The 13631-nt window shown below is 46.4% G+C and overlaps 1 protein-coding gene across 3 annotated transcripts in view; it reads right to left on the minus strand.

Moving 5' to 3' along the window:
• Nucleotides 1-1570: 1570 nt before the first annotated feature.
• il1rapl2 (interleukin 1 receptor accessory protein-like 2) overlaps nt 1571-13631 on the minus strand; it is an 806853-nt gene continuing 794792 nt past the window's right edge. For all 3 annotated transcript variants that reach the window (XM_078412191.1, XM_078412190.1, XM_078412192.1), the window contains one exon: nt 1571-6595. In XM_078412191.1, the coding sequence (XP_078268317.1) occupies nt 5889-6595 (707 nt within the window). In that variant the 3' untranslated portion in view covers nt 1571-5888. The remainder of the gene's footprint in view (nt 6596-13631) is intronic.

A 13631-nucleotide genomic window follows, 5' to 3' on the forward strand; every position in this document is an offset into this window, starting at 1 on the left:
GCTCTGGTTAGTTTTAGGGGATGGCAGTTCTTACCTGATCCTATTAAAGTAAGCCAGCTTATCTTTTTAGCAATCCTGGTCATCAAAGAAGCAGCGTCTGTCTATCGAGTGGGCATACTGCCCAGGTATAAGTGTGGTTCATGCGTTGGATTTATCGGCGGTCACGTCGGCAGATGTGATGATTCTTCGAGAGGACACGCATGCTCTGAGAAACCTGAGCAGCTCTTAAATCAATAAATTCCATATGCTCCACAACACAGTTATAAATTCAAACCAGACAGGAGGCAGCCATTTGGCTTATTGTATCAATAAATTCAAGTACACATCCAGTTCCCTTTTTGAAAGTTATTTCTGAATCTGCGTCCTTCATCTTTTGTATGTTAACATATTTTGTGAATGAAAAATCTTCCTTACATTCTCTCTGGTTTTTGTGTGTGTGTGTGTGTGTTATCCTGGTATATCCTCTTGTTTTGTACTCACCTGTCGAAGCAGTTTACATCGATGCTTACAGCACCTTCTGCCATCTTGAACGTCTCCCCATCACCTCAGTACTCTAGTGAGCAAGCCCAGTGCATCAACCTCACTGCATCTCTCCAGCCACTTGCCCGTAGATTTCAATAAAGTCCCTATGAATCATGCCCCACTTTCTTGCTGGTCACCCCCAATTTTGTCAATGCTTAATCCTCAATGCATCATGAAAATGTACAGGCCCACCACCGATTTTCTGGCACCCTTGGTATCAGAGCCTTGCGTTACTGTACATATTGTCGGACCAACAGAGATCACAGCCTTGCGGGAGGTCGAGGTACCGGTTCCCTAATCGGCCGTGGATGTCGGCTAAGGGAATGGATCTGCTGCCTCCGGCTGGGCTGGAGTTCCAAAGTACTGGCCGCAGGGAGCAAATTCGACTGCATCACCCGGCTTAGGGGCCACATATTCGGGATGGACTTCCAGAGGGAATTTGAAGTGCGCTCTCGTAATTTAGTCCGGATTAAAGGAGGTGCCACATCACCAGTTGCCGGGATAGCGGTGGTGGGCCTGTATTTGAAAAGCTTACTTTGGTGGTTTGGGTTAACTTCACCCGGCCAGGAATATCATACTCAAGGGACACCCTGTTTTACCATCAGCATTAACATGCATGAAGCACATTACATCATGGTGGGTGTAGAATTATTTTATAACATAATTTTTAAAGTCCTAACCTCCAGGCCAAGTTGCATGTTATTCACTGCCTTGGGCTGAGAATACGAATTACTTTGCTATATTCAATCTAGCTGTTATTAATGTCACGAGCAGAACCTAACTCTTTCCACCGCAGGCTTTTGACAGTCCTTTGACAGCCCAATGTGTCCTTTGGTAACCTATTCTGCATGGAAATTGGACAGGAACAAACCCTCTCTGGAAGACCAAGCCCAAGGTTATAATGTGGCACTATTTGGGGCAGTGGCCTGGCAGAGAGGACCAGTTCCCTGATGTGGGACATGACACTGTTACACTTCGTTTTTAGTCCATTCGAATTTAGCAAAGGAGAGAGGGGGGGGGGGGGGGGGGGGGAAGCATGCAACTCACTCTAACGTCCTTAACCTTTTATATATTGCCTTGACTTCATTATTTGTGACTCTAAATCGTGGAGTTTCCTACCCAGCAACACTTCATTGGAAAGTCATAGTTGTACAGTTCAGAAGCAGGCCCTTCAGCCCCAGCAAACCGTTGCCAGGCCTCAAGTCCCTATTGCGACTCTTCCCATTGAAGAAGGGTCTTGACCGGAAACGTCACCCATTGCTTCTCTCCAGAGATGCTGCCTGTCCCACTGAGTTACTCCAGCATTTACAGTGTAAACCAGCACCTGCGGTTCCTTCCTACATATTCCCATTTACCAGTGCTTGGACTGGGCCATCTACACCTGGGGTTCACGGAGTTACTTCCTCAATACTGTGAGAGTTCCTGCCCCCTGCAGCCACTCAGGTGGGTTTGAGTAGTTCAGGGGGATGACTCACCACCATCTCCTCAAGGGCGGCCATGGATGGACAATGCTCAAACACCCCTTCCACCCAAAAACAAATAATGGCAAAGGGCCCAAAAACAAATGGCTTCAGTAGTTCACTGCCAAAGTATTTGTACATCATTTCCTCTTTTCCTGCATTAACTAACTGAGCACAATAATTTTTGGATCACTGTACCAACTAGAGAGGGGTCCTGACCTCCCACCTACCTCATTGGAGACCCTCGGACTATCTTTAATAAAGACTTTACTACACACTATATTGCACTAAACATCATTCCCTTTATGCTGTGTCTGTAAACTGTAGACGGCTAGACTGTAAACACCTCTCGTCTATCCGCTGACTGGATAGCACACATCAAACATGCTTTTCACTGTACCTCGGTACACGTGACAATAATTAACTGAACTACTCTGCAGTGAATGTCACTGTTATGTATGGCTCACTCAAGTTAAATTTTATTTAAATTAATCCACTGCAGTTATTTACTGGATAAGTAAAAGCAAAACATGTAGGATTAGAAGTCTATGGGTTGGACTCTATCTGTGTAGAATTAATCGATGTCAGTCTGGGCACTGAGGTCTGCCTCCAAAGGGTGGGTAAGGAGGAAATGTTCCTGCTTCCTCACTCTTGACCATTTGCTACCAGTCCCTGTTGCAAATTATAACACTGGACGGGAGGCGCGGTGGTAGGGCGGTAGAGTTGCTGCCTCATAGCGCCAGAGAGCCAGGTTCGATCCTGACTACGGGTGCTGTCTGTACGGAGTTTGTACATTCTCACCATGACTGCGTGAGTTTTCGCTGGGTGCTCCGGTTTCCATCTTCCAAAGACGGCAGGTTTGTAGGTTAATTGGCTTCGGTAAAAAAATTGATTTTCGTAAGTGTGTAGGATAGGGCGAGTGTGTGGGGTGATGGCTGGTCGGCATGAACTCGGTGGGCCGAACGGCCTGTTTCCTCACTGCATTTCTTTAAAGTCTAAAGTCACTAATGTAGACTATTGGGATGTGGGAGGAAATCAGGGCAACCGGAGGAAACTCACATGGTGACACAAACACCACACAGATAGGACCCGAGGTCAGGATTGAACCAGGGTCTCTGACACTATGAGGCAGCAGAAAAAGACACAAAGTGCTGGAATAACTCAGCGGGTCAGGCTCTGGAGAAGACAGCTAGGTGACGTTGCGAGTCGGGACCGTTCTTGAGACTGTTTGAAGAAGTTCCTGACCCGAAGCGTCACCTGTCCATGTTCTCCAGAGACGATTCCTGAACCCCATTGAGTTACGCCAGCACTTTGTGTCCCTTTTTTGTTGTAAACCAGCATCTGCAGTTCCTCGTATCCGTTATGAGGAAGCAGCTCTCTCTACGAGATACACCACTGTGCCACCCCACTTTGAACTCACACGAACATCGCTCTGTCCTTTTGCCTAGCCCCACAAAGAAATATCATCCACGCAGACGATGCTTTGATGCTAAACAGTTACAGAAATAAAACAATTGCGTCACTGAATAATTATTTACGCAGACATGGTTTAATAGGGACTTCAGTCTGCTTCATAAAGCAGTCGGCAGTCATTCTCTGTCAGAAGTTTAGAGGCACAGTGTGGAAATAGGACCTTCGGCCCATTGAATTAACACTGACCAGCAACCACCCATACACTAACACTACCCCTCACACTCGGGACAATTTACAGAAGCCAATTAACCTACACAACGTCTTTCAGATATGGGAGGAAACCGGAGCATCCCCAAAAGCCCATGCGGTCAAGGGGGAGAACGTACAAACTCCGTACAGTCAGCACCCATAGTCAGGATCAAACCCGGGTCTCTGGTGCTGTAAGGCAGCAAATCAATGGTAGGCAAAGAGATGATGACAAGGGAGTGCCCGACTTACAGCTGCAAGACTCTGGCAGAAACCTATTGAAAGTAATTTAATCTCGAATAGAACATCAGGGGAATAGATTGGATAAACGCACAGAATCTTTTGCCCAGAGTAGTGGAATCGATAACCAGAGGACATCGGTTTAAGGTGCGGGAAGAATGATTTAATGGGAACCTGAGGGGTAACTTTTTAAAAAAAAGGATGGTGGGTGTATGGAATAAGATGCTGGAGGAGGTAGTTGAGGCAAGTACTATTGCAATGTTTAATAAACATTTATGCAGGTACATGGATAGGACAGGTTTTGAGGGATATGGGCCAAACACAGGCAGGTGGGACTAATGTAGATGGGGCGTTGGTCGGCGAAGAGCCTGTTTCCTGTTGTCTCTCTGTGACTCTATGACTTGAAATAGATCTTGCACTGTCACTCACGGAGGAGATGTTTTTTATTCAATGTGCTGTGTTTAAAAGTGTGTTGATGCAGTGAATGCACATGCCGTTCTTTAAATATGTGTGCATTTGTCTGAATGACCAGGACACTGACATTCTATTCCACAAACCTGTTGAATTTCCTGTGCAGGCAATGCCTTACATTCGACTTTTCCATGAGGTAGGGCGGCACGGTGGCGCAGCGGTAGAGTTGCTGCCCAAAAACCACAGAGACCCGGGTTCGATCCTGACTGTGGGTGCTGTCTGTACGGAGATTGTACGTTCTCCCTGTGACCACCCGGGTTTTCTCCAGGTGCTCCGGTTTCCTCCCGCACTCCAAAGACGTACAGGTTTGTCGGTTAATTGGCTTTGGTAAAATTATAAAGTGTCCACAATGTATAGCATAGTGCTAGTGAACGGGGTGATCGCTGGTTGGCACGGACTCGATGGGCCCAAGGGCCTGTTTCCGTGCTGTGTCTCTCAAGTCTAAGGGGGGGAGGGGGAAGAAATGTGCAGGGAAAAGGGTGAGGATGCAACAATATTACAAGGTAAACTGCATCAAGGAAGATAAAGTCCACTCTCAATGGCAATAACCACTCAAAAAGAAATCAGGTTGAAGTATTTCATTTTGGTTGCAGTATTAATGCGGAATGCTGAGATTGATGGGCTCTGAGAAACACTTTGTGGCAAAAGAAATTGATCGCAAAGGGAAAGTGGACCAAAAAGAGTGATGGAACTCACCAAGCCATTGTGCAAAACATTAGCGCCCCTCGGTAACAGGCTGACAGTACCACGCTCAGTAGTGTCCTGTACATTATATTTAACCACTTTGTCGTCATTAAACTTGCAAGATTTGGCTGTGGGTTTAAAAAAAAAAATCTGATCGGAATTCATGGCTGCTCAAGTCTCCCACTTTGCTTCCAGTGACGTTGTTGTCAACATCCGTGAAAACACGCACTGGGCAGAGTAGAAAAGGAAGCCAAAATATAAATTTCTAGTGTCCTCACTTCGGACAACGTTTCTCTAAGAAGATGTCGCCCAAGAGGCTAGGAACAGAAAGAGGCCATTCAGCCCTTCGAACATGTTCCCGCGTTCTATTAGATCATGGTTAGCTCCATCAACATCCTTTGGTTCCTATCGTAACCGTTAATAACCTAGGCTAACAAAATATGTTCATCACAGTATCAAAAGTTCCCATCAACACCCCAACTTTTCAAGGGCGGGGAATAGTTCCAGAAATTGACACGTCAGCTTTAATCTGACCGTGAAAATCAGTGACTCGCTCAAAACAATGTCTGCTATCATTGACTGATTCAGATTTGGCAACTTTGTGCGCAGTAGGGTTAAAGCCAATCTATAGCACAGGCTGACAATCTTCTTAAAATCCCAACTAAAGTATACAAGCTCACACGCACACGCACACACAATGTTCTGAAAGGTAACATTGTTCGAGGATATTGCATGAATGAGGAGGTGTTCACGGCTCATGAGTTTAACGTTAGGTTCTTGTTTCCCTGTGAGCCTCTGGTCGGGAGGGTGGGTGGAGAGACGAGGGGAATGAGGCCCCCTTCTGCCTCACCCTTACCAGATGTCGCTGGTGATGCCAATCTCTCGTGGAGGCATTGGCAGGGTTTCGTCGCTCATGGGGTTACTCCGGAGGGAGGGATCTCTGGTGATAATGATCTGTGGCACCTGTCCATTGATGAGGGACATTGGAATATTGCAGTAGGTATGTTGATTGCTTATCGAGGTAATGGGCACAGTCGGGGGGGCAAAGTCGTACTCGTAAGTTCGGCAGTAATGCCTGAGTTGCATATGATCTGCTTTGTGGAAGCTGGGTTGCAGCTCCATAGGGGAAGGCCCAAGCGTGGCGGAGTTGGCTGCCATGGAAACAGTGGAGACAGCTTGAAGTTCACCAAAAATACCCTGTTCACCAGAATCCAAGACTTGGCCACGTGCAATTGGCTCCTTCTTCTTAATGGGCATCTCATACTGGACCTTCTTCCAAAACTTGGAATTCAGTTTGTTACAATTCGGCCCGCACCACTTGATGATGGATAAAAGTTTTATGTTGTCTTTTAAGGCTTCAATTTCATGGTAGTTCATTACCCCTTGCACGTTAGGGCATTCGATCAAAATAACTTTGAGTTCACCAGTTACGAGCATGTTGTGTAGTCTGTTTTCCAGTTGGAATATGCTCCACCCACGCCGCACAATGTAGTCGGCCGTCAACACGATAATCAGCCTCCGACTCTGATCGACGCACCTCGCCAAGTCTTCCATGTAAGCTGCAGGTTAAGAAAGGGAAGAGGAAAGGTTATTTGTGGAAACGAGGAACTGCAGACGCTGGTTTTGAAAGCAAGACAGAAAGTGCTGCAGTAACTCCGCAGGTCAGGCAGCATCCCCAGAGAACATGGATAGGTGACGTCTTGGGCCAGGACCCTTCTTCAGACTGATTGAGGGGTGGGGCGTGGAGGGGGGATGGAGGAGGGAGGGGGGGGTGGGTAATTTTAGAAGAGAGGAGGGGAAAGTTCAGAAGAATGAGAGGGAACCTCATTGAAATTTACCAACTGGTGAAAGGCCTGAATAGAATGGATGTGGAGAGGATGTTTTCACCAACGGGAGAGTCTCGGGTCAGAGGGCACAGCCTCAGAATAAAAGGATGTACTGTTAGAAATGAAATGAGGAGGAATGTCTTTGGTCAGAGGGTGGTGAATCTGTGGAATTCATTGCCACAGACGGCTGTGGAGACCGCCAATGGATATTTTTAAGCAGAGATTGATAGATTCTTCATGGGTGTCAGGGGTTCTGGGGAGAAGGCAGGAGAATGGGGTTGAGAGGGAAAAATAGGTCAACCATAATTGAATGTCGGAGTAGACTTGATGGGTTGAATGGCGTAATTCTGCTCCTATGACATGAATTTACAGAAGCCAATTAACCTACAAAGCTGCACATCTTTGGAGTGTGTTAGGAAACCGGAGCAGCCGGAGAAAATCTGCGTGGTCACATGGAGAACGTACAAACTCCATACATACAGCACCCATAGTCAGGATCAAACCCAGATCTCCAGCACTGTAAGGCAGCAACTTTACCATTGCGCCACCGTGCCATTCATGATTTGACTTTTTGGCTACTTCAACGTCTGAAGAGATATCGGCGATGGAAGGGGAAGGGGGAGGGGAAGGGGAAGGGGAAGGGAAAGGGAAACGGGAAGGGGAAGGGGAAGATCAGTGTCTGTGAATGGGCCGTGAGTTCACCTCCCACATGCTCGAAAAACGCCGCTGGAGGCCACATGAGGTCAGAGGAGTGCATGGATCGAGTGGGTCCCACAGTGGCATGGAGCGGTGGTGGATACCGACAGCATCACCAAGCCAGGCCGATCCTTGCAACACCAACCCTGTACCGTTTCCAGGACAACGCGCCCTTAAGGCCAAGATAAGTCCCAATACTTTCATGAACTTTAGCTGAGTTTAGATTGGAGATACGGTGCAGAGACAGGCATCATCGACCCACTGTCCATGCTGAACAATAATCACCCTGTACATTCGATCTATCCTACGCTCTAGGGACAATTTATATATACACCTACAAACCTGCACATCTTTGGAATGTGGGAGGAAACTGGAGCAAATGGAGAAAACCCACGTGGTCACAGGGAGAACGTACAAACTTTGTACAGGCAGCAACCCTAGTGAGGATCGAATGCGGGTCTCCGGTGCTGCAAGGTAGCAACTCTACCACTGCACCACTGTGCCTCCCAAGTTGATACTTGAAAAGCTACAAGATAGTGTTGGAAACATGGCAACTCCTTGTTTACTGCCTCAGAAGAAATCTACTTTATTTTTAACACTACATTCATTGTGCTCTTGTACTTGTATGATTGTGCCTGTGTATAGTTTGACTGTACTGGATTGTACGCAAAACAAAGCATTTCTTTGTATTTGTGTACATGTGACAGTAATGCAACGATCGAACTATTGAACTGATGCAGTTGTGAAATATTCAATTGGGATTCACATCCTGCTTCGTGTCAATGCAACATCGCTCTGCATTACTTGTGCTGTGATGCAACGCGACCATCACAACTTAATGTGGGTCGCCCGGTGTCATAGCGGTAGAGTTTGCAGCCTCACGGGCCAGTGACCCAGGTTCGATCCTGACTATGGGTGTTTGTACGGAGTTTGTACATTCTCCCAGTGACCGCGTGGGCTTTCCCCGGGTGCTCCCATATCCTCCCACACTTCAAAGATGCTCTCCAAATTTTGTACGTTAATTGGCTTCGATAAAATTGTAAATTGCCCCCAGTGTGTAGGATAGTGCTTGTGCACAGCGATCGTTGTGGACTTGGTGGGCCGAAGAGCTTGATACTGTACTGTATCTCTAACTAAACTAAACTAACCTAGTTTACAAATGATCACTGTTCGGTGCGGACTCGGTGCACCAAAGAGCCTTTCCACCTTGCATCTCCAAACTAAACTATAAATTCCACCTTGATCCACATAACAATATTAATCACGATAAATATCACTTTAACATTAGATAATGGCGGAGAACATTCAGCAGCTTTAGTCTAGAGAAACAGCGTGGAAACAAGCCTTTCGGCCCACCATGTCCGTACCAACCAGTGATCCCTGTGCACTAACACCATCCTACACACTCACGCACATAAGGGACATCACAATTTGTTTCCAAATCCAATTAACCTACAAGTCTGTACTTCTTTGGAGTGTGGGAGGAAACTAGAGAACCCAGAGAAAACCCGTGGGGAGAAGGTACAGGCAGCACCCGTAGTCAGGATTGAACCTGGGTCTCTGGCGCTGTAAGGCAGCAACTTTACCGCTGCACCACCGTGCCCTTGCAAAGAAAGGGAAGCAAACACTTTGCTGCCATGGGAACGTTGCAGTCTACCTGCTGTTGGTGTTTCCTTTGCGGTGAAAATCACAAATCCTGAGCGAAAACAGGAAGCAGACATTAACTCTGCCTGCACCACGGTGGTCTGGAGGAATTAGACCACAAGGTGAACCAGACCAAAAGGTCAGTTGTTCCCAGCTGTTATCAGGCAACTGAACCGTCCTCTCACCAACTATAGAGCGGTCTTGACCTACCATCTATCTCACTGGAGACCTTCGAACTATCTTCAATCGAACTGGACTTTATCTTGCACTAAATTTTACAACCTTTATCCTGTATCTGTACACTGTGGACAGCTTGATTGTAATTCTGTTGAGTCTTTTCGCTGACTGGATAGCAAGCAGCAAAAAGCTTTTCACTGTAACTTGGTACACGTCACAATAATAAAATAAAATAAAATAAACTAGAGAGAGGGAGGAGTCCTTTTAATTGTGAATCCTTTGCAATGTGAGGTGCTTTTCAGATACATTCTATTTTGCACACCATTGTTATTACTATCCACAGGATTGGGACAGGAGCTTTATTTGGCTTCTGCACCCATGTTATGGTGTGGTCAATCCACAGCAATCAATGGTCCTCTTTTTTGCAGACGTCCTTTAGTCAATTTTGTCCAGATGTCAGAAAATAATGGAGACTGTAATCGGCTTCAGGAAGCGAAGCGGTACACATACCCCGATATATACTGGCAGCACCAAAGTTGAGACGGTTGAAAGCTTCAAGTAAGAGTAAATATCTCCAGCAACTTTCCCTGGACCAGCCATATCGAAGCAATTGCCAGGAAATTATACCAATGACTCGTATAGGCTTGTATACACTGGATTGTATTCATTAGGCTTGTATACACTGGAATTTAGAAGGATGAGAGGAGATCTTATCGAAACGTATAAGATTATTAAGGGGTTGGACACGTTAGAGGCAGGAAACATGTTCCCAATGTTGGGGGAGTCCAGAACAAGGGACCACAGTTTAAGAATAAGGGGTAGGCCATTTAGAACTAAGATGAGGAAAAACTTTTTCAGTCAGAGAGTTGTGAATCTGTGGAATTCTCTGCCTCAGAAGGCAGTGGAGGCCAATTCTCTGAATGCATTCAAGAGAGAGCTGGATAGAGCTCTTAAGGATAGCGGAGTCAGGGGGTATGGGGAGAAGGCAGGAACGGGGTACTGATTGAGAATGATCAGCCATGATCACATTGAATGGCGGTGCTGGCTCGAAGGGCCGAATGGCCTCCTCCTGCACCTATTGTCTATTGTCTATTGGCTCCACTTCCTTGGAAGGCCGAGCAAGTCCAGCATGTCCCCAACCTCTCTCACCAACTTCTCCAGGTGTTCCACAGAAAGCATTTCATAGCGATGCACCACAGCGAACAGCTCCATCCACCACTGCAAGAAATTGCAGAGATTTGTGGACACAGCCCTGACCACCACCTAAACCAACCTCCCTTCCATTGTGTCCATTTACACCTCACGCTGCCTCGGCACGGCCACCAGCATAATCAAGCACCAGTCTCCCCCCGGCCACTCCCTCTTCTCCCCTCTCCCATCAGGCAAGAGATGCAGAAGTGTGAAAATGCACACCTCCCGATTCAGGGACATGTTTCTTCTCCCCAGCTGTTACCAGGCAACTGAACCAACCGATCCACAACTAGTGTGAACCTGACCTGCCATCTACCTCTTTGGAGAACCTCAGACTATCTTTAATCAGACTTTACTGGACTTTACCTTGTTACTAAACATTATTCCCTTCATCATGTATCCATACACTGCGGAGGGCAGAGAGCTACTTATTATTGAGTTCTCATCCATGGGCTCAATATGGTTGGCAAAATTGAGCTGCCAGTCAATGGCACCACATGATCTACTTAGTGCTGTAAAACACAAAGTTCTGGAGTAACCCAACAGATCAGGCAGTATCTGTGGAAGAAACTGATAAAAAAACGATTCTTCAGGCAATCACAATATAATGGCTTGACTTTTCTATTCCTCTTATCCCCTCCAATCTCACTCCCTCTGAATACCCAACCTAACGCTTACCCAATAAAGGGAATTCGGGGCAGCCCAGTGGTGCAGCGGTAGAGTTGCTGCCTTACAAGGTCAGAGACTCAGGTTCGATCCTGTCTGCAGGTGCTGTCTGTACGGAGTTTGTACATGTAGGAAGGAACTGCAGAAGCTGGTTTAAACCGGAGATAGGCACAAAATGCTGGAGTAACAGTGGGACAGGCAGCATCTCTGGAGAGAAGGAATGGGTGACATTTCGAGTCCAGACCCTTCTTCAGACTGATGTCCGGGGAGAGGGAGATACATAGATAAGGAAGTGTAAGGTATGAAAATTGGACTGGGAATGGAGCAGATGCAGTAGATAAAGTTCTCTGTGCAACTCCCTGGTCAACTCGTTCCTTCCCTCCCAAACCACACCCTCCCCAGGTACTTTCCCCTGCAATCGTAGGAGATGCAACATTTGTCCCGAAAACTTGCACCTCCTCCAACCTTATCTGCTATATCCGCTGTTCCAAGTTTGGACTCCTATTATATCGGTGAGACCAAGCGCAGGCTCGGCGATCGTTTCACTGAACACTTCTGCTTAGTCCGCCTAAACTTACCTGATCTCCTGGTTGCTAAACACTTTAACTTCCCCTCCCATTCCCACACTGACCTTTCTGTCCTAGGCCTCCTCCATTGTCAGAGTGAAGCCCAGCGCAAATTGTAGGAGCAGCACCTCATATTTCGCTTGGGCAGCTAACATCCCAGTGGTATGAACATTGACTTCTCTAACTTCAAATAATCCTTGCTTTCCCTCCCTCTCCATCCCTCCCCCTTACCAGTTCTATAGACATTAGACAATAGACAATAGGTGCAGGAGGAGGCCATTCGGCCCTTCGAGCCAGCACCGCCATTCAATGTGATCATGGCTGACCATTCTCAATCAGTACCCCGTTCCTGCCTTCTCTCCATACCCCCTGACTCCGCTATCCTTAAGACCAGTCTTACTGTCTCCGATTACATTTTTTTATCTCTGTTTGCTTTGAACAAAAATTTTAAAAAACAGCCAACTCCCAGCTAACAATGATCTATTCTACATTTTCCTTGATCTCATTCCCTTTGTCCTATTTTCGCACCTTACACCTCCTTATTTATGTATCTCCCTCTCCCCTGACATCAGTCTGAGGAAGGGTCTCGACCCGAAATGTCACCCATTCCATCTCTCCAGAGATGCTGCCTGTCCCGCTGAGTTATTCCAACATTTTCTGTCTATCTTCGGAGTTTGTACGTTCTCCCTGTGACCATGTGGGTTTCTCCGGGTGCTCTGGTTTCCTCTCTCACTCCAAAGACACACAGAATGCTAGGTTAATTGGCTTCTGGAAATTGTAAATTGTCCCTAGTGTTGTGTAGGATAGTGTTAGTGTATAGGGCACAGATGTATGATTGCTGGTTGGCACAGGCTTGGTGGGCCAAAGAATCTGTTTCCACACTGTATCTTTAAAGTCTAATAACAATGCCAATTTACCTCAACATCTACCTTAGTGCTGCTTTATCCATTTAAATGCTAATGCTTTGAGGATTGAGCTGAAATCAATCCTTTAACAATCAGAATCTGACAGTGTGCTAACAGTGAGCAATTTTCACGAGAGAATCAAGCTTTGGATATTCATAGTAGAATGATCCTTCTCATTCCAATAATTTAATAATATCGGTTGGGTCACAAAAGATCTGAAATAAACTTAAAATACAAAAAGGATTTTTCTCCAACATAAGCAATGAATACCATTTCCTTCAATTGTTTCTGCAGAGAATATTACAAGTCAAGGAAATCTAAACGTGTAGGCAGGAACTGCAGATGCTGGTTTAAACTGAAGATAAACAGCACCAAAACCTGGAGTAATTCAACGGGTCAGACAGCATCTCTGGGGCAAAGGATAGGGTGACGTTTCAGGTCAAGACCCTTCTTCAGACCCAGTCTGAAGAAGGGCCTTGACTCGAAATGTCACCTATTCCTTTTCTCGAGAGATGCTGTCTGACCCGCTGAGTTACTCCAGCTTTTTGTATCTATCTAAGGAAGTCTAAACTGTTTGCACTTTCCGAGTCTCGGCACATTCCAGTGTTGTCCTATCGTGGATAACATTGTCCAGCTAGTTTGACTTCGAAGATTTGACTAACAAAAACAGGGAGTTACAAAGTAACACTTTGTGTGGAATGCAGACCCACCAAACTGCAAATGCTCGTTTACAAAAAAAAGACACAGAGCACTGGAGTAACTCGGCAGGTCAGGCAGCATCTCATGGAGTCCCCACTTGCCCATACCAACCAATGTGTCCCATCTACACTCGTCTCATCTGCCTGCATTTGGCTCATATCCCTCTAAGCCTGTCCTATCTCTGTACCCGTCCAAATGTTCCTTAAGCATTGCGATAGTACCAAT

Source organism: Rhinoraja longicauda, chromosome 15 (assembly GCF_053455715.1).
Source record: "Rhinoraja longicauda isolate Sanriku21f chromosome 15, sRhiLon1.1, whole genome shotgun sequence".
Taxonomy (NCBI): domain Eukaryota; kingdom Metazoa; phylum Chordata; class Chondrichthyes; order Rajiformes; family Arhynchobatidae; genus Rhinoraja; species Rhinoraja longicauda.